The 25262-nt window shown below is 39.6% G+C and overlaps 1 protein-coding gene across 9 annotated transcripts in view; it reads right to left on the bottom strand.

Moving 5' to 3' along the window:
* The window catches only part of MRTFA (myocardin related transcription factor A), a 196509-nt gene that overhangs the window by 53577 nt on the left and 117670 nt on the right, over window positions 1-25262 (bottom strand). Inside the window, exon 1 of one of the 9 annotated variants that reach the window (XM_014793233.2) lies at window positions 10248-10555. The exons of 7 other annotated variants lie outside the window; for them this stretch is intronic. In XM_014793233.2, coding sequence (XP_014648719.1) covers window positions 10248-10455 — 208 coding nt within the window. In that variant the 5' untranslated portion in view covers window positions 10456-10555. Of the gene's footprint in view, window positions 1-10247; window positions 10556-25262 lie in introns of those variants that run through there. One more of the 9 variants, XM_087448891.1, reaches the window with a different exon arrangement.

Genomic DNA, 25262 nt, shown 5'->3' with positions numbered 1-25262 from the left:
GGCTCTGTTTCCTGCTATGTATCAAGAGTAAGATTCAGAGAAAGGCAGAAGAATTGGTACCCATTCATTAATGAAATTAAATATACTGTGAGTGTTCAAAGCATGCTCCTGAAATTCTAAGCTGTCAATACGGAAACAATGGTCAAAAGACCCAAAAAGGTCTTATCTGTTGCCAGAGAAGGAAAGACCTGCAGAAATTCAGATCCAGAGTTAAGACAAAAAAGAGGAAGTGGAGGCAAGAAAAGTAAATTCTCTCTGGGATCCTACTGATCCACCATCTAAAAATCATATGGCTAAATGCAGTGTGGTATTCTGGGTTGGATCCTGGAACAGAAAAAGAACATCAGTGGGAAAACAGATGAAATCCAAATAAAGTTTGGAGTTTACTTAGTAGTGTACCAGTGTTAATCTCTTAGTTTTGACAAACGTACCACAGTTATGAAAGAGGCTAACATTAGGGGCAACTGGGTGAAGGGACTGTGGGAACTCTCTGTATTATCTGTGGCTTTTTTGTAAGTCTAAAATTATTCCAAAATAAAAAGTTTATTCAAAAAAACCCATGCATTTGACTTTCCCTTCAGAAAGATTTATGAATCAATTACTAAACATATCAAGCGTTAGGTTTTTCAAACTAAAATGCTACCATCTCTTGGACAGAAAGAAATTACTGATTAATTCCTATAAATGATTAATTAATTATGTAGAACAAATAATAATGAACCTTCTAATAAATGGAAATTATAAAATGATTTGTAGCATAAACAAATACAATGAACCATAATGTAATACTGAAGAGAGGAATCCTTCATCCTGCTTAAAATTACACATTCTAGGGGCCAGCCGTGTGGCTAGTGGTTAAGTTCAGCACGCTCCACTAGGGTGGCCCAGCTTTATGGGCTTGGATCCCAGGTGAGGACCTACACCACTCATCAGCCACACTGTGGCGGCGACCCACATACAAAATAGAGGCAGACTGGCACAGATGTTAGCTCAGGGCTAATCTTCCTCAGCAAAAAAAAAAATTACACATCAGCAAAAAAAAAAATTACACATCCTAAAAACCATCTATAATGAGATTTCAAATCTGATTAAGTTTTATTAATAGGCTCAATCATTCAACTCTTTCATAATTCCATAAATTTTTCTTCCATTTCTGTATATAGTGTGGAAATGAGTTAAATTATCTCTGAATCTGCTTTATAAATCAGAAATAATACCAAAAAATGATAAATGTCTTCTATTAATCTGAATACCATCAGGGATACAGGCAGAGATGAGGTATCTTCCTGGGTTGGTAAACCTGGGCTACTTAAACGTCTAACCTAATAATTTACAAAGAATAAGCTTACAAATACCTAACTTGAGCCACCAAAATATGCAAAATAAAAGGTCTCTGTATTGTGTAATAATGCTTATGCACGCATCATCTTATTTAATTCTCAAAACAAAGCTATGTGAAAGATACTATTATTATACTATTTTGTAGATGAAGAAATTGAGCATCAGAGACATGAAGCAACTTGCCCAAGGTCAGAGTGCAAGTAAACAGTAGAGCAGAAATGGGAACCCAGCTTCATCTCAATTTACAGCCTGAGCCCTTAACCATATTGTATGTTGTGCTTTTCTTATTTCATAAAAGGCATCAGCTCCCTATGTTTAAAAATGACACTATATTAATAGTGCTATCTGTGTGATGTGGCTGGAAAAAAATGATCTATATATACTTACTAACCAGGGGAAAATCCAGGTGATTTCAGTGAACAGTATAGAACATTTCAGAATTCTAGAATCTGAAAAGGCTTCTTATATTCAAATCCCAAAAGGAAAAGAGACTCTAACAGGATAACAGTGGTCACGTGTAAAGGTCATTCAAAGGGGCTCCTCCCAGAGACAGGAGGCAGGCTGGAAGGATACAAGAGAACTTCACGGGCCTACGTCCCACTTGGCTCTCAGTCCAGAAACATCCACATTGAAAAGGCCAAGGGCACCCGCTTCCTGGTACGACTTCCTTCCTGCATCCTTCCAGGGGTTCTTCCTGGTACTAGGGAGGTTCTGGGTTCATTCATTCACTTATTGAATATTGTGCACCTATTATATGCTAGGCACTGTGCTAGGTGATACAGCAGTAAAATGGATAGATGAGGTCCCTGCCCTCACAGAGCGTATCTTCCAGTGGTGGAAACATAATCAGTAAGTTATATATATAATTTCCAGTGGTACATTATGTAAAGAAAAATGCAGTGGAATAAGAGAACAGAGAGTGACTAGGGGTGGTAATTCCAGAGTACACAGGGAAGGCCCTTGTGAGGAGATAGATGACTCTTTCACAGAAACCTAAATAATATGATAAATCATGAAAAGATGTGGAGAAAGAGTGTTCCAGGCAGCAGAAAAAGCAAGTGCAAAGGGACTGAGGTGAGAAAAGACTTGTCTTGAGAAGGAAACTAAGATATAAGACATGCAGAATCTAATGCTTAACTACATTATGCAGTCACTGGGCTGGAAGTCCCACTACAGTGACTCATTCATCCTCTACAGCCATTTGAGGGATGTTTACCTCTATTTTATAGATGAAGAAACAGAGGTTCAAAAAAGGTAAGTAACTGTTTGCACAGCTAGTAAGAGGTAGAGCCAGAGTTCAAACACGGGTTGGCCTGATACCAAAGTCTGTGCTTTTTCTACTACATCACATTTAACGACAAAGTCATAGCAAAAATATTAATAATTATACAGAAATAACTAAGTAAAGAAATCAAACTCTTTCCCATATCCTCAAAAATCTGGGGTTCACCATTTCATTTTGGGTAGTTGCTCATCTTCCCCCTTGAAGTAGTCTCCTTCTCTAATTGCAGCAGACAGATCTCAAACTGCCAACTACTTCAATGTCATCAGTCTCTTTCCCGAGGATCCACAAGGCAATGCTCAAACAACTCCATCACCTAAGATCTGAGCATAACGTGCACCGGCACCAGCCGTCTGAATGGGGTGGAGATAAATTAGGAATGTGCTTCCCTTTAGACTGGCAGGGCCATCTGAACAATCCCTTCCAAAGTTAAAGGCACCAGGAACAGCAGTCTCCCTGCTGCATTAGTTCTGCACGTTCACCCAGAAAACGCGGGCAGCCTCAAATCTCACTGGCTGCTTCCTGCTTGTACTACTCGTGCTGACATTGCATCCAGCTTTGTTGAGGATAGGTGACAGGTGAGCAGATTCAAAACTTGGAACAGGGTAGTTATTTCACAGTAAGCCAGAGAGAAAACATTTTCCCTTAAAACTATATTACAGTACTATTCTTTCAATATCTTTATAATATGGACTTGAAAAATATACAGCACAGTAGAACAATCATGACTGAAATAATGACGGAGGCCTATATCCTCGTGTAAATTCTGTAAATACTTGCAAAGTTTGTTTTATTCTATTAAAGTATTTCAGAGCGCCGGCCCCGTGGCGTAGCAGTTAAGTATGCGAGCTCTGCTGCTGGCGGCCCAGGTTCGGATCCCGGGCGTGCACCGACACACTGCTTGTCAGGTCATGCTGTGGCGGCGTCCCACATAAAGTGGAGAAAGATGGGCACAGATGTTAGCTCAGGGCCAGTCTTCCTCAGCAAGAAGAGGAGGATTGGCATGGATGTTAGCTCAGGGCTGATCTTCCTCACACACACACACTAAAATAAATAAATTAATGTATTTCAGACTCTCCTGATAGGCCTTTCCTATTAAGCTTCTTGATATTTTTGAAATTAACTTTCAGTGTTTGTAGTAATTAATGACATTTCATTTAACTGACATTTTGAGAAAAAAACAAACAGGTAAATTCTGATTAAAATAACTTTTTACATGAAAAAAAATTTTTTTCTAGGGGAAGGATTAGGGAGCAGAGAGGTGATTAGAAATTAGAAATTTGGCCAAATGGATTAAACATACACACACACAAACACAATCTGAAAGTTTTCAAATGTTTATGCGTAAAGTTCTCTATGAGTATTTAAGAAGAAAACAATAATTTCTCAGCCTTAAATCTTAGGTGATGTAAAATTTTATCTACTTACCTCAAAAAATTAAAGGAATATTTTAAAATAGGCTACAGCAAAATTTTTCGTCTCTGTAGAAGAATGAAATCCATCAAATTAAACGTCATGCAGCAAATGAGGTGTGAAAGATACAAGCCTATTAGCTAAAAAATTCTCAAGATGGAATACGTAAAAGAAAAGCCAGTCTAGTACAATATGGATGCCCATTTAACTCCAGTAGGGTTTTCCCATTCCCCATTGCCCAGGTTTAGTACAGACATCTTAAAAGTAAATGTATATGGAACCATAAGGGAGTTCATATTGTTAGAAGAACAGCAACTTTGTATTTCCTGAAGTTTATGTGGTCAAATTTGCAAGTGGAACATTTCATTATGCAGGTTTTGCACAAAATTTTACGAAACAAACCTGCATTAAGTTAAAGCAGGACTGAAATCAATGCCTATTCTGGCCACTTCAGGAATGATTTCCATATATTTTCCTATCACAGAATCCTCCTTTTTCTTTAGATGTTTGGCTCCTTCAACACACACCATGGGTGGAGGGGACATTCTGGCTCCAAAGCTAAAATGAAGTAGAATGCAAAGTGACCAAACAATTACCCAGTTACTACACACCACATTTTCCTAGCATAATATTGAGTGACGCAGAGGGTGCCACACCTACCAGCAGAATGCTTAGTTTTAAAATGTCCCACATACTAGCTTGTAGTTCCCCTCCTTCTACACTTTCAAATCATCCCAGTATTAACATCCCTCCCTAAGAAGTCTCATCCTAGTTGTTTCAGAAAAATCCATTAGACTTGTTTGACACACACGCAAGACCCCTCTTTCTCTGGCTCTTCTGCCTCTCCCGGGCCTGAAAACAGCCAGAACTACACAGCAACAGCTGGCGATCATTAAAACGACAGAAATAGCTTAGGAGACTCCACTGGTGTGTGAGTGGGGGGAGGAGAGGCTCAGTATCAGATTAAAAAAATCAAAAGGGCAACAGGAAAGGGGGAAAGGGATAAGGTGAAGTGTAAGGAGTGTATCACACCCAAATTCCCTTTACACAGCCAAAGGGACGCACTGAAGCAAGTGAAGGGACAGGTGACTGCAGCCTAACTTGCCTAGCTCCCACCTATTCTCAGATGGAAGGTTTAGTCAAACTTAGAAATGTGGGTCAGTGAAGACGGCTAGAGGTGAGAAGGGAGGGGAGTTGTGGCATCTCAAAGGCTAACCCTGGGTCATCCCCAGGCTGGAGGAATCACTTAGAGGATGTGAGTTAGTTCTGGGTTGTGCTGACAGTAAAAATCAGCTCCAAGAAGGGGTAGGGGCAAGGGGTATGAGAATATGTGCCAACCCCTAAGTGGAGTCAGACACCAACCCAGTCCCCCAAGGCATCCCCTCAACTGGCAAGGACCAAATGCTGGATGAAATGCAGGCTCTCGGGGCTGTTCGTGCCAGAGCACAGCCACGCCTCCAATGCTAGCTTGGTAACCTGGCAGGCCTCCGAAGGTTGGTGCAGGAATGTGCCATCTGCCTGGCCCATTGCCCGAGTGTGTTCAGCACATATCTGAATGTCCTAGAGAAGCTTTATTCAGATCACCTCATGGGAGTGGGCTTGCACATCCTGGCCTATGCTTTAAAGTCTGGTTAGTCTCAGAATCCTGGGGTACCTTCTCCACCCTCACACTTGCTAGACTGTCATTTAACATCATCAAGGCCTCTCCCACCTTGGCATTTTCTTTCTAATCAATCTTACTGGACTGCAGTTTCAGACAGTTCCCCCACCTGCAAGCCTGAACAGGAAATGATTCGATTGCAGATATTATGACTGCAACTCTCTTTGGCAAGAGGGTTTGGTAACTGCAAGATTGCATGAACTTCAGCTGAAAATTTGATGCATCCAATGATTTACTCGAGAAGGCTGCAGGCTGATGATTGTTCTCAACAAAAAGCAACCACTACACCACCCTCTTCTAGAATGACTTGCTTCTTTTCTAACCCACAAACCTGGCAGGAAAATATGCTCATGCATATTTCCAAACTACACCAGTTTTGGCTAAGTAACTGTATCTGAACATAGCTTTCTATAATGAGTCCAAAACCCTCACAATAATTGGCTCATTCTGAATATTTTAAGTTTGTAATAAGAAGAGTAGAGGATATACAAAAATACATAAATCCACTAGAAAGGAGACTAAAAATGAGTTTAAACTATAGATATATATAGTTTATACACACAAACATATATCTCACATACAGTCCATTTTAAGGTTGCATAATATCAAAGGACAGGATATATGTTAACCAAATTATTGTGACTATAATCACTCCTCAGTGTGCAGGCTTTTTTTGTGTGTGAGTGTGAGGAAGATCGGCCCTGAGCTAACATCCATGCCAATCCTCCTCTTTTTGCTGAAGAAGACTGGCCCTGAGCTAACATCCGTGCCCATCTTCCTCCACTTTATGTGGGACACTGCCACAGCATGGCCTGACAAGCGGTGTGTCGGTGTGCACCCGGGATCCGAACCTGGGCCGTCAGCAGTGGAGCGCGTGCACTGATCCACTACGCCACGGGGCCAGCCCCTGTGCAGGCTTTAACAGAGTACATTCTTTACCTAAAATGTAAAAAATTAATGTCATAAATATTTATAATCAATCACTTACTATGTACTCTTGGTACTAGGTATAAGGTAAGAATTGAGAAGGAAAATAACCCTATGCATTTACATAATACTTTACAAAGCTACTTTCACACGTAAGATTTTATTTGACCCTATGAGTTAGGACGGCAGACGTTATATCCACTACACAACAAAAGAAACTGGTTTGCCAAGCTTAGAGCAACTTAGCCAAGTTCACCATTGGCAAGATCAAACCAAGAACTTCAGGTTCTTGATTATCAGCTCAGTGCTGGAGCACTAGCTGCCTACCACAAAAAGGCTTCCGCCCTCAAGGAATTAATCTGCCACCTAATGCCTTGGCCCATGTTTCTCTGATGTACCAAGTGTCTTTCCAGTAAGAATCTCATCAATTCCCTACATCAATTTTCCAACATCATATTCTGAATCTAATTTGAGACAATTATAGGAAAAGGTTATTTATTAATATCATTGACAATTAAAAGATGTGTGTTCCTTCTGAAGGCTAGACATTAATATGAGACCGAACAAAACTGAATTAGGACAGACTGCTCAAAATATTATCTGTCACTTTAGGATAAACACATTTTGCTTATGGGCATGATACTGCCCTCTAGTGCCAGGAAGCAGAGCAACCTTAGTAGACTAACAGCTAATGCATATTAACCACCTACCACGTATAAACACACTTTGCTAAGCACTTTGGAGGGGAAAAAAGAGAAAACGTTAAGCCTATCACACACATACAACCATGAAAACTATATAAGCCCCTCAAGAAATTTACAAATATAATGGAGAAGATAAGAAATGTAAACGAAATCACTGTAACCGAAGACAGTGTTGTAACTGCTTTAAGAGGTTACAGATAATAAATTACTGGAGTACAAAAAGGATTAGGTAAGCTTCGTGGGAACAGCAACACAGAAGCCATCTTTGAAGGACTTCAGAAACTAGAGATGAACAGCATGAGCCAAGACCTGGAAGTAGGAACTACTACAAGGTTAAGAAAATAACATGCTCCAATTTAACTGGAGCATTAAGTTTGTGAAAGGGAGAGTAGAAGGTAGCTGGAAAGACTGGATAAGATCAGACCGTGAAGGGTATGAACTGTGCTATCCAATATGGTAGCCACTTGCCACATATGCTATTTTAAATCTAATTAAAATTAAATAAACTTAAAAATTCAGTTTCTCAGTCATTCTAGCCACATTTCAAGTCTCAAGAGCCATGTACGGCTAGTGGCTACCATATTGGACAGTACAGATAGAGTACTGGGCAATGCTATACCAGATGATTGTATTAAGCTATAAACCATCAATCTTGCAACGCTGATCAATCTTTCAAGGCTTACTCCTCCCAAAAAATGCAGATCTGATCCTTGCCGAAGTCTATTAATAAAGAAAACGACAGGTCCCAATGCCATACGGGGGTAAATAAAAAAGTTTGGTCCCTATCCTTCTAGGCATTTCCAACCATCAACTAAAACAATGAGAAATGTGGCTTCCTAAAATCCTAAACAATTATCTCTAAACATGTGTCCCAGCTTTTAGAATCTTTTTCTTTTTTTATTAGGAAAAAGAAAAGAAAGAACTAAAAAAACTATGAAAGAAAAAAAAGATTATTATTAGGGATTTATCTATAATAATAAAACACAAGATTAAAAGAGTCATTACCACTGAGTTTGCTTTGAGTATTTGAAGAAAGAACTATCTTTAGCCCTCAAATACCCGCTTCAGCCCAAAAGGAGTAACATCAGACATCCTTTACACTTTTTTTCTTTTTTTAAAGATTTTATTTATTTATATTTCCCCCAAAGCCCCAGTAGATAGTTGTATGTCGTAGTTGCACATCCATTCTAGTTGCTGTATGTGGGACACGGCCTCAGCATGGCCGGAGAAGCAGTGTGTCGGTGCTCGCCCGGGATCCGAACCCGGGCCGCCAGCAGCGGAGCGCGCGCACTTAAACGCTAAGCCACGGGGCCGACCCTACACTTTCACTATGTAACGCACAATCTATTTCTTTTGTGCAGTTTATAAAATGACAATCATTTTCAAAAGGAAAACTGTGTATATATATTTATAGAAAACATAATGTGAGTCTTCTCAAGATCCAGTAGACATATTGAATTCTAAGCACAAGGTTCTAAGCACAGTATAAAACCAGAAATACATACAATCAGTTGCTTAGGGTAGTTGCCTAAAATTACCATTCTGATCCCACTTATAAGTCTGCAGTTCTCTTTCCTACAGGCTCCTGCACCTAAATCAAAGATTTTCTTAATGATCATATTGGGAACCTGAAACGCCACAATCCTCTGGATTACGAAAAGTCAACAGTAGCAGCCCAAAGCTTTGAGTCCTGAGCCATACTGTCTCTCTGCCTCTCAATCTTCCCTTTAATGTTGCCATGGTGTTTCTTTGACATTAGTCCAGAACACTTCTAAACATTCAAAGATAAATCAACTGGCTTTCAACCAGTTTTTTAAATTATTCTCTTTGCAAACTGAGCACTGATATTCACTCATCTCCTGTTCAGTGGATTCATTCATTGCTGATTCCATATGCTCAAAGCATCCCGTCAAATGTTAATAAAGTCCCAAAGAGATCTCAAGGATTCAAAAGAAATGTCTATGTCTTTAGACAAGTAGCATTTATGTAATCAATATTAGAGATTGTATACAAATTCTGATAATGGATAATAAGAGGGTTTCCAAGACAGGAATGGGAAAATGTTCTTTTCCATTCACATTTGATAGAATTTAGATAAGGCCCCATCCCCTTTGTTTTCATAACCCAGAACTCTTCAGAAAAAATCTTCCTCAAATTTAAAACTGAACTTTTCTGTAGAACTCGAATGTGTCCATCCTATTCCCAAAGAATATGTTTTTTCAGCAGTTACAGAATACAAAAGAGGGATGTTCACAAACAAAAACTTCTTTATGGGTGTTAACCTAATAAACAGTTTCCTGCTATCCTTCATACATAATGTAATTCTACAATTACTAACAAGATCAGTAAAGCCAGTCCAAATTGTTCACTCTAACAAAACTAACACACAATACAAGTAAAAAGCCTTGCAAGAGTTATCTTAATGTGATATCTTAACGTTATGAGATCTTAGAGGTTATCTATCTGCTTTCAGTATTTAACAGATAGAGAAAACTGAAGTCATCATCAATAGCTCCCTATTTACTTGTATAGTACCTATGACTGGAGTATGTTTTATTGATAAAACATTGCATTTGACCCACATAAAAGGGAAGAATCCCACCTAACTTAAGAAAAGTTTTTTCTTCCTTATTCCATAATCTAGGTTTTATATACGAGCTCTGCATGGGTGGAAGGAAAAGAATAAGAAAGTGAAACATCCTAAATACTGTCCCATCAGGTCATGAAATACACTCTGCCGTGCGATGCTCAGTTATCTATCTGTTGAGTGCTCAACAAGCTTTAATAAAAACCCTAGGAGAATAAACCACCCAAAGTCAAAGCTTGGATGGCTACAGAGAAATAGAGAGGTGACAAAAGAGAGCAGTAAGTTGAGGAGGAAACAAAACCATGCAAATCCCAAAGGGATAAATATGCCAACCTTCCCGCAAACTGTGATAAGGGGCCAGGCACACTGCTGAGCAGCTGTCCTTTCCCGGCTTCAGGACAATCCATGAGAGTGGCAGAATCCTGCAGGTGGGCTGATGAATCTTGGTCTTCTCCTCCAGCATGCTGGGGGAGATGTGAGACTCCAAAGGCCAGTGCTGCAACAAACTCGTCTTCCTTCCCTCACTCCTTAAAGAGGCCATTTATTATTTGCTCAAGATCTGATTAGCATTGCTCTTTAAGTTAAAGTGGGTACTTCATTTCTGCAGCACTAAGGGTTGCAAGAACAGCTAGATCCCAAGTTTACTTAGGGAGTGGGGCATTAAAAGCAGTGACAGCAGAAGGTCAGAATCAGTAAGTCTCCTGGAAAACATTTCTTCCTGTCAGCACTGGGCCACGACACAGACACCTCCCTCCTCTAAGCAAATGCCAAAAAGCAGGGCTGGGATGACTTCAATGTGTAGAGCTGGAAGAGAAGAGGGTTCCCTTAGAGAAAGTGCTCGTAGCAACCAACCAACCTCATTCACCCAAAATAGTAAACAGTTGGTTTCTCTGCTCAGAACCAAAAGGCTTCTGCCAGACAAGCAGTATCACATGACCAGGTTCCCTCTTCTCTCCTTTGCCTCTCTCCTTCCTTGTGGAAAGTCTGCACCAAAGGGGAACAAGAGCTATAACACTGCACTACTTTATTCCACTTGACATTTGTTTTTAAAATGTTCATAGATGAAAGATAACCAAATTGGGGGGGGGTGCGTACCAAGGGAAAAACTCAACAAGAATTTACTCTGAAACAAGTCGTATCATAGCATCAAGAAGGGCACCATAAACATAATGGTTAATTGGCAAATGGAATGAATAGACATTTTTTAGCAATTTGCAAATATTTTGTGGAAAAAATGTCTAAAAGAAGATATAGTTCAGTACATACTTGACTTTTTCATTTAGAAAGACAAAGTCTCTTAAGACGCTGGCTAGTGACAGAGACAATGTATTGCAACAATAGTGGCAGCCCACCAAAAATTTTAGATTTATACCCTTATCTAGTCAATCTCAACTTACCTCACCATTTGATTAATTATTCCTTAGATGTCAGAGTCCCATCATTCAAATCACTGGGTGGGCAATCAGGGCAGCGATACCAACAGACTGAATTGAACAACCTAGCCAGCTAATTATGGAAACAGCTGCCAGCATGACACTCACTGGCATTTTCACCTCACGGGGGTGGCGGTGGATAATAAGGCTGGCAGCACAGCTGGAGCCAGATGTGCCACCATATTCTTCTCCCCACAAAGTTCTTCAGCATTTGAAAGCTGAGCAAGGCATACAGTGTAGGGGCATGGAAACAAAATTCTCTATGCTGAGCAATTCGTTCCAGTAGGAAAATAGGTCAAGTATAAGAATCTATTGTGTCCCCATCATCTGCCACGGCCCCTACCCATAGGGCCAACCAGGGGGCTTTGAGAGTAGAGTCATTCATCCTTATCCATCTCCTTTGCATTGTAAGATGCTCAATAAATATTTATAACACAGAAAGGAAAGAAAAAGGAAAATGAAAAAGAAAAAACAGATCAGAAATCCTTAATTTAAGCAACATCTTTTTCCAAGACCATGCAGTGATAATTATTTGGCTAGAGTCAGAATACAAATACTACCAATAAATAATTTGCTGGCGAGGATGAGGAGCAATTAGAACTCCCAGACATTACCAGAGAGAAACCAAAATGATAATGTTACTTTGGAAAACAGTTTGGAAGTTTCTTATAAAGATAAACTTATACACTTACTGTACAACCCAGTACAAATTAAATTCCTGAGTATTTAAACAAAGGGAAACGAAAATATGTTCACACAAGGAGCTGTCTGTGAATATTCATAGTAGGTTTATTTTAATTGCCAAAAACTAGAAACAACCCAAATGTCCTCCAATTTGTGAACAAAGTAAAAAATTGTGGTATATCCATACAACAGAAAACAACTCAGCAATAAACAAAAAAAACATAAACTACTGCTACTGGCAACAACACGTACGAACCTCAAAAGCATTATGCCAAGTGAAAGAAGACAAACGCAAAAGGCTACATACTGAACGACAGTGTTTATATGAAATAATAAGAAATAAAATCAGTGGTAGCCAGGAGTTGGGAATGGGGAAGGAGAATGTCTACAAAGAGACACGATGGAACTTTCTGATGGAAATAGTCTATATATCTTTATTGTGGTGGTGGTTTACCTTTTATGAAAACTCACTGAACTGTACCCCTAAAAAGGGTGGCCATTACTGTATATAAATTGATCTCAACTTTTTAAAAAAGCAGATTACAAAATATTACCCATAGAGGCAGAACCTAATAGCAGTTGAGAATATAGGCTCTCGAGCTAGATTGCCTGGGTTTAAATCTTGGCTCTACCTCTTACTAGCAGTGTGACCTTGAGATACCTAACATCTCTATGCCTCCATCTCCTCATCTGTAAAGTGGGGATAATAGTATTTACCTCATAGTGTTGCTGTAATAAATGAATTAATATATGTAAAGCACTTAGAGCAGTGCCTAGTCTATAAGCATTCAGTAAATGCAAACTGTTGTCATCACACAATTACGTAACACATACCTGAACATGTCTCTATGCACAGAACAGAATGGGAGGATGGTCACTATCTGGGTGGTGAGAATAGGATGATTTTATTTTCTCTCTTTCTCCCTTCTGTTTATTGTATCTTCTAAATTTTCTACATTAAACAACTATTGCCTTTATAATAAGCAAAAAAAAATTTTTCTCAAAAAACAACAAAAGAAAGGACACTGGGCTAGGACTCAAGAGTCCTGTTTTTCAACTGTGCCGCTAATTACTTAGTTGTATGACCACAGGGCATCACCTTCATCTCCAAAAAGGAGGGGCTGGAGCAGACAGAGTGTCCTTCATCTCTAAAATGGAATGGTTCTCTAAGACTTATGGTGGGACTAGATAAGCTACACCCTTTATTTTGTTTCATTTTTCTTCCCATATTTACTGTCTGCCTACCACGTGCCAGGCACTGTGATACAGAGAGATGAAACACCCAAGTCCCTGCCCTCCTGGAGCTTACAGTACGGGCTATTCACAGAAACAGAGATGACTCACACCCAATTATACAATCCGTCAGCATGATAAGCGCTCTGATGGAAACACAAAGAGGGGACCTAGCTGGGTTTGGAGGAGTCAGAGAAGACACCTGAGCCGAGTCCTGAATAGTTAAAAAAAAAAAAAAAAGTCAAACCAAAAAGATGGGGAAGGGAATTCCAACAAAAAGGAGAGGAATGTACAAAAGCAAAAGGTGTGAAAATAACAATTTCTTAGGTAATGGAGGATAGAGAGAAAGAGAAAGAGAGAAAGGGCATTTTGACAGCAGTGTGGAAACCAAGAGGGTCAAGACCATCAGCGGGGAGACTGGCTAGAAAGAGGGAAATGAGCATTCAGACTGTTGATAATTTCCAGGAATCACATGGGACTGTTGATCTTTTATTCTTATTCAAATGTCTACATATGCCACGAATAAACCTGATAAATATTAGTCTATGATGTACTTTACTATATTTACAAATATAGCATATACTTACAAAAATTTTACAAACAAAAGTGCCATTTCACTTCCACTTTCCATGGTTAATTGTACACAATTGTTCACTCAGTAAATATTTATTGAGTGTGTGTTATGCATATGCGAGGTGCTGGGGGAGAAGGGAGACACAGTAAACAAATGAACAACCAAAGCAAGCAAGAGAAGCAGATTGCTTTTTCTTTTACCCAAGACCTACTAAGATCTTCTACCCCTCAGAAGCAGGAGAGAAGCAATGTGATATAGTGTGGCTGAGAACTTTGCACTTGGAACCAGACAGACCTTTGTTCAAATTCTTGCTCTTATCGCCAGTCTAGCTTTGGGTAAATGACTTAACCTCTCTGAGCTTTCATCTCATCTGAAAATGGGAATAACGTCATTAAATTCATATGGTTTTAGGGTGAATTTAATGAGACAATCAATCAATAATCAGTATGTCAGTTATACAGAAAATGTTCAGCAAATGGTCCATTTTGTTTTATTATAGTTTAATTTTAATTTTACACCTTTAGGACAGCCCATGATCTCCCACTATACAGACAAAAATACTCACCAGGATAGAAAATAGGGGCAGCAAGGTATAAAAAAAGATCTGTTTAACATTACTAAATTCACATTTTGGTGACTTCACAATTGTTTTCTTATAAAGATGTCATGCTTGGAACTAACATTCCTTTAGGATTTCTCAAACTGTTAGTATCTGCCTACATTACATGACCTAGTAAATTAAATAAAAACCATCACCCAAAATAGGAAGCCAGTCACAATCTCTCCTGGGATTCCTCGTTCTGACTCTAACACTGAGTCATTTAAACAGCAGAGACAACGCAGAGTACTGATAAGTAGTCTGAACACAAACGTGGACAGATTTGCCAGAGCACATCGTAGATCCACCGTTTACTGCAAGCAGAACTTTTTGAAACATAAAAACCAGGATGGAAGGAGAGTTTTCTAACTGGCTGTGCCTTTGAGTAATCACGTCTTCCAAGAGAAAAGAGGCACAGCAATTAATGTTTCTCAAGCAAAAAAAAAAAAAAAAAGAAAGGCTGCTGCCTCCCTATAATCACATACTCAAAAATGTTTTAACCATCTTTTTCAAGCATTTATGACTTTGAAAACATTAGTGGTCATTTAAAGATTTTGAAGGCAGAACATATAACATAAATAGAAAACGTCTTCTCTGTGACCCCAGACCTTAAGGGCCAAACTGATTTTACTGAAACTTTTCCCTATATATTTCCCTTTGCAATGAAACCAGGCAGTGAAACTTCAGCCCGAAAAGAAGAATTTAAGAAGCAGAGGAGAACCTGGACAAGATTTTCAAGCACAGTCTATGATTTTTTATACTGAAGTAAAAGTCTGTACCTATAAAGAAAAAGAATACCATACTTTCACATCTCTTTCTCTTATTAGTGGTCTACAATCTCCTCTATAAAGACTGTCCTCTGTAGATAATTATCATGCTTCCAGGAAACCCCAGGGTCTTTTTCTCTACCTATACGCCAGAGGACACCTTTCTGCTACTCTCCTCCATCTCCCTCCTGTCATCAATGCACAGGGAAGCCAGCAGCTAGTCCGGATTCTGAACGACCTGAGCATCCCTGCTATGCTCCATTCTGCTTAAAGGTCTCCAGGTTGTACTGTGTATCAGCAAGAAGAGTCTAAAGAGACCACAAAGACAGATTCTTCCCTTTAGGTGCAGAAGAGCTGAGCTAATGAGGCTAGAAATCCATTCATTTGTGCTCACCATAACTGCTTGTGATAGCCCCATAACATACCACTATATCTGGTGGTCCAGATATCACCAGCCAAACAACCTCTTCACATTATGAACTGGCAACAAAATTAGAAGTGCACAGTTTGGGGGGAAAAAACTATCAGATAGTGTCAAATTATATTTCTGCTGGCCATTTCTCATTACTACTTCACTGTCTTGGATTCTTCACATCTTTCAAAGTCAAAAGCTGCTAGAATTCCTCCAGCACGCGGCCATTTCCCTTCCCTTATCTCCTCTGAAGCAAGAGTACTGCATGTTAATTCTGCAAATCCAGACATTTTGCCTAGAAATCAGGTTGCCCAGCAGCCACTCTCTCACCAGGGTTACATGCTTTGCTTCACAGACATCAATCCTCTAGTACACAGAGATACACATGGGCTCCCATCGGAGGACAGTACAAACAGGAGAGCCATTTAATTACATGGTGTCTGTAATTTGGGAATCTGAAAGAAGTTTTAGCCCTTTAAGATGGTGAGTTTATTGAGCTCCCTAAAAGGTGCTATACTGACAGAGTCAATTCCAATTTGGAATGCTTCATAATTTTAAAAACAGTGGTGTCCTTTATCACACATCTTGAGACTCTGATACTATTCAACAAAAAAAAATTTTTATCAAGACTGTACTGCAAAGAAAGTATCAGCATTTCCCAAGACACTTCTAAAAAATAACCTATCTAAGGCTGCACAGGCCTACTGAAAAGATTCAGTTAAATTTAGATGAAAATGATTTTATAGCTTTAAATGAAAGTAGTGAAGTTAAAAAAGTTCAAAGCTGGATCGGAGGTGATGAGCCTTCTCTGTAAATTTGTTATTTTAAGAAAACAAATATATTATTTTATGATGGAAAATTAATTTTAAAAATTCAAAATTCGGGGGCCAGCCTGGCGGCACAGTGGTTAAGTTCGCACGCTCCACTTCAGCGGCCTGGGGTTCACAAGTTCAGATCCCGGGCGCGGACCTACGCACTGCTTATCAAGCCATGCTGTGGCAGGCATCCCACATATAAAGTAGAGGAAGATGGGGACAGATGTTAGCCCAGGGCCAATCTTCCTCAGCAAAAAGAGGAGGACTGGCAATAGATGTTCGCTCAGGGCTAATCTTCCTCACCAAAAAAAAAAGAAAAAAGAAAAAAATTCAAAATTGACCACTTGCAAACCTACAAACCACTTGCTTTGTAGTTGAAAAAAAATTAACCTAGATTTCTCAAATTTCTTAGGTCTCAAAATCTCAGACACTCTCAAGATAAATGCAGCTTCTGGTCAGAATTCAGGCCATGGTTCTGAATCTATCAATACATCAGCCTTTCTGTTATGAAACAGTAACTTTTCTGACTAATAAAACTAGGTGAATGGTGAGGAACAACTAAAATTACCTCTAACCCTTATATTTTTATGAAAAGCAACAGAGAACCAAAAATTATTTTCTGAATCCAGATCTTATATGTAAACTTCATCCCCACAAATGCAAGCAATCAAAATGACAAGGGGAAGAATAACAAAGCAGTCACTTGGATAAGTGAGAGCCTAGAAAACAGTTTGATCAAACAGAATCTTCAACTTAGAATCTGAAGATGTGTGACAAGGGACATTCTACTCTTTTTAAAATTATGAAACATTCCAAGTTGGAACTGACTCTCTGAGTATAGTATCTTTCAGGAAACTCGGATCTGCCACCTGTTCATGTCTATCATCTTAAAACTCTGGCTCAAAACTTACCTATTCCAAGAAACCTTCCCTAATTAACCTCCAAAAACTCAGGGTTTTTTTAATGCTGTACCTTCAGCACAAAACTTCCTCTTAATTTGTAGCATAATGACTACGTCTATCTCCAAGTGATGCTAAACTCTTTGAAGAAAAGGATTAGCATCTTGTGTCCTATTTTATTTTGCCACAAAATAAAATAAAACAGGGCTCTACCCAATGGATACTCAATAAATATTATCCAATACCCACAGCATCTAGTCCACTATCTTTCAACCAGATGCTCATTAATCACTGAACCCTTAGTAATGTTACTTATCATCATTGCCAGATCCCAGACAAAGGGAAGTAGAAAAGATCATACTCAAATTAGTCCCTGGTACTAATAAGGCCTAGACTGTGGTGGTCTATATTTATGCTAAAACAAAGTTTAAAAAATTATCCATGCGTCTTATCCAAGCTCTTTCATACTGTATCTAATCAAGAGAATGCATGGTTTTAATAGTCAGGCACTTCAAAGTCAAAGGTGTGACCCCTAACTCCAGCACTTAGCAGCTAGGTTCCAGTTTCTCTCACACTAAATTTTACCTAACTTCAAGGACTGTTGTTGGAGTTACATGAGAAGTGCCCAGTACAAGGGAGGTAGTCAATACATGATAGCTATTATTACTGTTAAAATCATGATTAATTATAAAGCTAATAAAAATTATTCATAATATAAATTATATTACATTAAAATGCATTATGGCCTCAATTCTCTGGTAAAATATGGTGTATAAAACATAGTCCCTTCTTTTTTTTTTAATTTTTATTTATTTATTTTTCCCCCCAAAGCCCCAGTAGATAGTTGTATGTCATAGTTGCACAGCCTTCTAGTTGCTGTATGTGGGACGCGGCCTCAGCATGGCCGGAGAAGCGGTGCGTCAGTGCGCACCCAGGATCGAACCTGGGCCGCCAGCAGCGGAGCGTGCACACTTAACCGCTAAGCCACAGGGCCGGCCCAAACATAGTCCCTTCTTGAATGTGATTTGCTTACCACCATGATAAACTTCCCCAGAAAAATGATCTCTGCTGTAAGATGATTTGCCACGGATCTGGCAAAGAAGGTTTTCGCACAGATGCAAAGACATACTTCCAAGCAAAACTCAGATTTATTCAACATTTTCACATTAACAGATGCCTTAGAATCCAAATGCCCAGCTTTTTACTGTTAATGAACTGTTGTTCTTATACATCCCCTGATCCCTTACAATCCACGTCTCACTGACATTTCAAGATGTGGCTGCACTGTCCGAAGAGGTTGAGCTTTCATAGGGCTTATTCAGCAAACCTGCTGAGAATCCTAGTTAAAGTCCTGACTGGAGAGAGATTAAAGTAACAATAAGCTATCACTTCACACCCAAAAGACCAGTTAAAAATTTAAGAGTTTATAGCACCTATATCTAGCAGAGAGGTGGGGAAAATGGTACTCTCATACATGGCTGGTGGAAATGTAAAGTGCTATAGTCTTTTAAAAAGCAATTTGGCTACAGCATCTATTGAACTTAAAAATACATTCTTAACTCATCAGTTCCACGCCTAAGAATATACATCATAGAAAAACAGACATAAAACATATGTAAAATGGACGTTTATCATAGCATTTTTCATAATGGCAAAAAGAGAAAGAAGCAAAATGAATACTATAATATCCTCCAATATGAGAATGTTTGAATACATTACAGTATGTACAGGCCAAGAAGTAGTATGCAGCCATTAAAAAAGAATTAATTTGAGCTGATGATATGATGGGATTCCATTAAGTACTGTGGAGTGAGAAAAGCAAAAGGCAAAAAAAATGCATATAATATAATCCCATTTAAAAACAAGTCAATGGGGGCCGGCCCAGTGGTGCATGCGGTTAAGTGCACGTACTCCGCTGCGGTTCAGACCCCGGGCGCGCACCGACGCACCGCTTGGCAAGCCATGCTGTGGCGGCGTCCCATATAAAGTAGAGGAAGATGGGCACGGATGTTAGCCCAGGGCCAGTCTTCCTCAGAAAAAAAAAGAGGAGGACTGGCAGATGTTAGCACAGGGCTGATCTTCCTCACCAAAAAAAAAAAAAACAAACCAAAAAACAAAGTCAACGGCAAAAAAAGAAAAAAACACTGTGTGTTTGTACGTGCATATGGATCTGTATAGGATTATGTGAGTGCAGAGAAAAATATGGAAGAATATACACTAGGTTGTTTACATGGTTCAGGGATAAAGACACACCAATGTGGGGGGAATGAGGAAAAAGAAGGGGAAGGGCTGTTAAGCAAAAAAGTCTGCACTTAAAAAACAAGGATGTACGTTTTCAGATGTATGCATCTATGTAAAACTAGATATATATGTAGATTTATATATGAAGACTTCTTAAGTAAAATTTTAAAATAATAATACTCCCCTAAACGGGGAGTGATGAATGACTTGAAACGATTTATTCAATTATCTCATTCTGATTGCTACTTTGTCAACTGATGTTTCTCTACACCATGTCTCTAAAAGTAGTGACCCCTCCAATTATCATCATCTTCACAGCTTAAGCAGAGTTAAGACCCACAGCAGGTAAGCACTATTAGCAAACAGCTAACCCAATACACTAGCTACCAGCAAGCACAAGTGATATGCAATAAAAATTTACTCTAAAATAAACATAACTAAATAAATAAATAAATAAAACATAATGATGAAACATTGTTGACTACAGTATTATTTCAGTTCTACAAAGGCCAAATACAATAAATACTGATCATACTTATTATGGTTGGAGAGTTCTGAGTAAGACAGATGATGGCCTCCAGTAGCACCTTGTTGAAAGCTACTGTGCACCCAAAGAGAAGCATTCTGATCTCAGAAACCAAATTCTTGTTACAAAAGCATGTTCCCAAATCCCAGTTACTGTGGAAAGAACCTATTACTAACCTTGCTGCACCTTAAAGAAACTTCCAATTGAGAGACATCTTTGCATCTAAAGGTAGGGCCAGAGGTTCCCGAATGAATGGAAGGCATTCCATGCACAGAAAGTGGGGGTGTGCATAAATCAACCTTATTGGGAATAAACAAACCCATTTTTTTCACACTCCATCAGCATCTGTGCTTTATTTTTAAGTTTTTGTTATTTACTTAATCAAATGAGAGACTAAACTGTCCTCAATTGCTGCTAGGAGAAACACTTATTTTTCCCTAGAAGCCACTATGCTAATCTTAATAACAGCACATGCCAGGTACTGTTCTATGTGCTTTACACATATCAACTCCTTTAATCCTCACAAAAACCCAGTGGTTCTCAACCGGGGGCTATTTTGCCCCCAAGGAGACATATGGCAATATCTGGAGACATTTTTGCTTGTTCCAACTGGAGGGTTGCTACCGGCATCTAGTAGGCAGCAGCCAGGTATACTGCTGAACACCCTACAATGCACAGTACAGCGCCCCACGACACAGAGTTATCCAGCCCCAAATGTCAATAGTGCTGAGGTTGAAACCTGCAATGACCCTATGAGGTTGGTACTATTGTTGTTCCCATCTTTCAGATGAAGAAACTGAGGCATCAACAAGGTAAGTAACTTGCCTAAGGACACACATCCACCAGATGGCAAAGCCAGGATCTGAACCTGCCTAGCTCCCGAGTACATCCTCTTAACCTCTCACAAGAAAGCAAGACGCTAGATGGGAAGTTTACCCACAACTTTCTCCCCCTCTTCCTGGATTCCAGACTAGTTTGGGAGAATGAATCATTTATTTGTTCACTTATTCGAAATTCCGTCTATCCATCTGCCCATCTAGCCATTCAACAAGTATTCACTGAGCACCCACTATGTGCCAGATATTGCTCAAGACAATTCTAGGTGAACAGGATCTCTGTTCTTAAGGACATACATTCCTCACTCACATTCCCCCACCATCCTTATTAGTCCTTGAACATGCTAAGCATGATCACACCTGTGCCTGGAAAGTTTCCCCCAGAAAAACATGAGCATGGCTCACTCCACTTCCTTCAGGTCTCTGCTCAAACGTCACTTTCTCAGAAAGGCCTTCCCTGACCACCCTTTCTAAAATAGCTACAGACTCTCACCATCTATCCCCTTTCCTTGCTTTATTTTTCTTAATAGCACTTATCATCCCTAAGATGATGTTTTATTATATATTTGCTCGCTTTCACTGATCTCCCTCTCACCAACAGAACGTAAGTTCCATGAGAGGTTTATCTCCAGAACTGAGAAGTCTATCTGGCACACAGTAAGCATCTGACAAATATTTGCTGAATGACTGAATTAGCAAATGTCTTTTCAATCTAACCATTTTCTCATGACTACCATCTCTCACCTGGACTTCCATAACTGCATCTTATTGGTCTCCCTGCCACCTTTCTTAGCCTCCTTCAATTTATCTTCTACACCGAAATCAGAACAATCTTTCTAAAATGCAAATCTAATGCCATGCCTCTACTCAAAACCCTTGAATGACTTTCCACTGCTCTTAAGATAAAGTCCAAACTCTTAACACGGCTTTTAAAGCCCTCCTTGAATCTCTAAGTTATTTTCTTACCATTCATCTTCTTATATTTAATAGCTGAAGTCATACCAGTAGCAGTAAAAGCTGACATGTATCGAGCACTTGCTGTGTGCCAGACACTAAACTAAGGGCATTATATGTCCTCAATCACATAGTTCTAATCTATGAGGTATGAATTATTGTCATGCCCATTTTCAGATGGGGAAACTGAGGCACAGAGCAGTAACTGTCCAAGGGCAACTAGTAAGTGGTAAGGATGTAAACCCTGGCAGTCAGCTCTGGAGCCCTCACTCATATCCATTATACTACACTGTCTCTCTATACCAATTGTGACACAAGTCCATCAGTTGAATGTGCTATTTTACTTCACAATTCCAGGTCTTCACATTGTTCTCTCTGCTGGAACATCCTTCAAATCATAGCTTAAACAGCCCTTCCTCTGCGAGACCTTCCTGCAATGTTCCCTAGAACTGTTTGGATCCCCCTGCTCTGTTCTTCCATGGCATTCTGAATTTCCCATTATAACTCTCATTCTATTTTAATTACTTGTCTGCCTTCACCCATAAATTCAGGCTGCACAAGGACACGGATCATGTCTATCTTGTTCACCACTATATCCCTAGCACCTGGCACAGGCCCTGGGATATATGAGGGGCTGAGTGAATAATTTCACATGGCACCAGCACCATGAAGCCTTTCCCGACCTCTTTCCAAAAGTACTTCGTTGTTTCTCTAAGAACCCTGCTCATATGGCACCTATTTTATGCTTCATATTTTGTTATATATGTATTAAAAAGGATGTATATACATATCCTTTCCCTGTATGCTTGTGAAAAACAGGTATAATATCTTATACATTTATGCGACCTTTGAAGTGACTTTCACCAACTTAGCACTTAAAAAGTAATTACTGTGTACAAGGGATCTCTGTATTCTTATAACTGTAAGTCTACAATTATCTCAGTAAAAATTTCAATTTAAAAAGTAATTATTGACGGGGCCGGCCCAGTGGCGCAAGCAGTTAAGTGCGCACGCTCCGCTGCGGCAGCCCGGGGTTCGCCGGTTCGGATCCCGGGTGTGCACCGATGCACCGCTTGTCAAAGCATGCTGTGGCGGCGTCCCATATAAAGTAGAGGAAGATGGGCACAGATGTTAGCCCAGGGCCAGTCTTCCTCATCAAAAAGAGGAGGATTGGCAGATGTTAGCTCAGGGCCGATCTTCCTCACAAAAAAAAAAAAAAAGTAATTATTGAAAGAAATGGATTGATAAATTAAATAACTGTTCAGCTTAAAATGACTCCCCACTATGTGGTAAAGGCCAAGCTCTCCAATTTAACATTCAGGGTCCTCAATAACCCAGCTCCTTATTACCTATCAACTCAACCTTCTCTTCCAACAATCCCATACCTCCTGTTCTAATCAAGGTGAAAACCTTATTCTTCCTCACATACCACACCTAGTCTAGTCTCCAGATCCTGCCTTAGAATACTCTTTCCCACCTGAAGACCATCTGATTCACCCCTCCCTCCTTGCCTCCTCTTGCCTATCCAAATTGCACTTTTCCATTGTGAAGTTTTCCTGCCCTCAGTTATCTCTTTTCTTGGGGTCTTATAATCCTTTGTAACCCCTGTATCTCCAAGAAGAATATAAATTTCCTGAGTCTCAGAATCATTCCTTCTACTTCTCAGGAATCCCCCAGAGTACCTACTAGAGTGTTAAGTATATAATCAATAATTAATAAATACTTGCTGATTTTAATATATATATATATATATATATTTTTTTTTTTTTTTTTTTTGCTGAGGAAGACCAGCTCTGAGCTAACATCTATTGCCAATCCTCCTCCTTTTTTTTGTTCCCCAAAGCCCCAGTAGATAGTTGTATGTCCTAGGTGCACATCCGTCTAGTTGCTGTATGTGGGACATGGCCTCAGCATGGTGGGAGAAGCGGTGCGTCAGTGCGCGCCTGGGATCCGAACCCAGGCCGCCAGTAGTAGAGCGCGTGCACTTAACCGCTAAGCCACAGGGCCGGCCCAGTACTTGCTGATTTAAAAAAAAAGTCTCACATAACCCTGCATATTATCAACCCTCAATCATCCATGCTAACAGCAGAGCCACTGAACAGAAAGACAACTTGCTAGATGAGACCAACTCTCTTTTAGGGTGGGCAGGAATGCCTGTATTTGTATTAAGTACTGTGTGCTTGTTTCCAATTTTCCAGGAAGTCACAAAGCTGCCACAAATGGTCTAACTGCACAATTCCTCCCTTGTCAGGGCCCAGAGCCTGCTCAGCTTATCATTCCACACTGGCAAACAAGTGTATAACTTTTCCTCATCTGTGACACAAAGATAAAAATAAGCAGAGGTAGTCATATTCTAAACATTTGCTGGTTCACACCTTCTCCTAATAGGGAGATCATTGTTTGGGCACAAAAGATCATCTATTCTAATTCTTACTGGACAAATATCTTGTTTGTATCAACAAAGTGCTTTTGTAAATAGAATATAGTGACAATATCAACAAGAATTTGAAAGAGAGATTTGCCAAAGAAAATCTCTATGATGATCTACTCTTAGGATAATCTAGAATTGATAAAAAGCCAAATTCTTCCCATAGTCCATAGAGATTTGCCTCAGCCTACAGCTATTTTCCCTAAGTGAGAGTTTCTAAACTCCTAAAACTCTCTCTGGTTAGCTTCTCTTTCTCATCCAACTGGTCAAAGTTTTCTTATAACAACATACTACACAACTGAAAAGCCAAGTTTTTTAGCATGAATTTTTGTTTATACCTGGTAGAAGCTACAGCTTTCTCCCAGAGGGATTTCAAAATGCCTAAGCTTATCTCCAGAAAACTCTTTAAATACTTTCAGTAACCTAATGGCAACAGCTTTGCTACTAAAAAATTTCCCAACATCTTCCTGTTTTGGCAGGCCCTGCTGAAATCCCCCTCCCCATAAGGGGGAATTTAGTAAAAACACTGCCAGCTTCAAGTTCCCTTAGGCAAATTTCCAGCCCCAGTGCAAGGCCATGAGGTTAAACGCTTCTCAATGACGCAGGCTCCCTCAGAGGGAGGAACAAGAAAAAAAATCAAAACTTATTCTTCCCAGTGCAGTAAATCAAGAGACAGCGGCCAAGTCCTAAAAAATAAAATATGAGGAAAGTTAAACTATATACTGTTTGCTCTGCTAAGGTCCCCCAAAAGGAGCACAGAATCAGGATGAGAGCTGTGGGGTGGGAGAAACGGCAACTGCAGAACCAGCAGTCCAGCCAAATCAACAGATAAATCTCTAGGTTCTCTAAGAATCTCTACAATATTAATTAAGTGTATGTTTCCAGGCACTGTATAATTTATGATAACTACAGCAACCACAGCAGAGTGACTAAACTGGTGTTTGTGGG

The sequence above is a fragment of the Ceratotherium simum genome, chromosome 25 (genome assembly GCF_057802395.1).
Source record: "Ceratotherium simum simum isolate JZ-2026a chromosome 25, ASM5780239v1, whole genome shotgun sequence".
Classification (NCBI taxonomy): Eukaryota; Metazoa; Chordata; class Mammalia; order Perissodactyla; family Rhinocerotidae; genus Ceratotherium; species Ceratotherium simum.
Note: the sequence above shows the minus strand (reverse complement) of the source record. Positions and strands in the feature narration are given on the sequence as shown.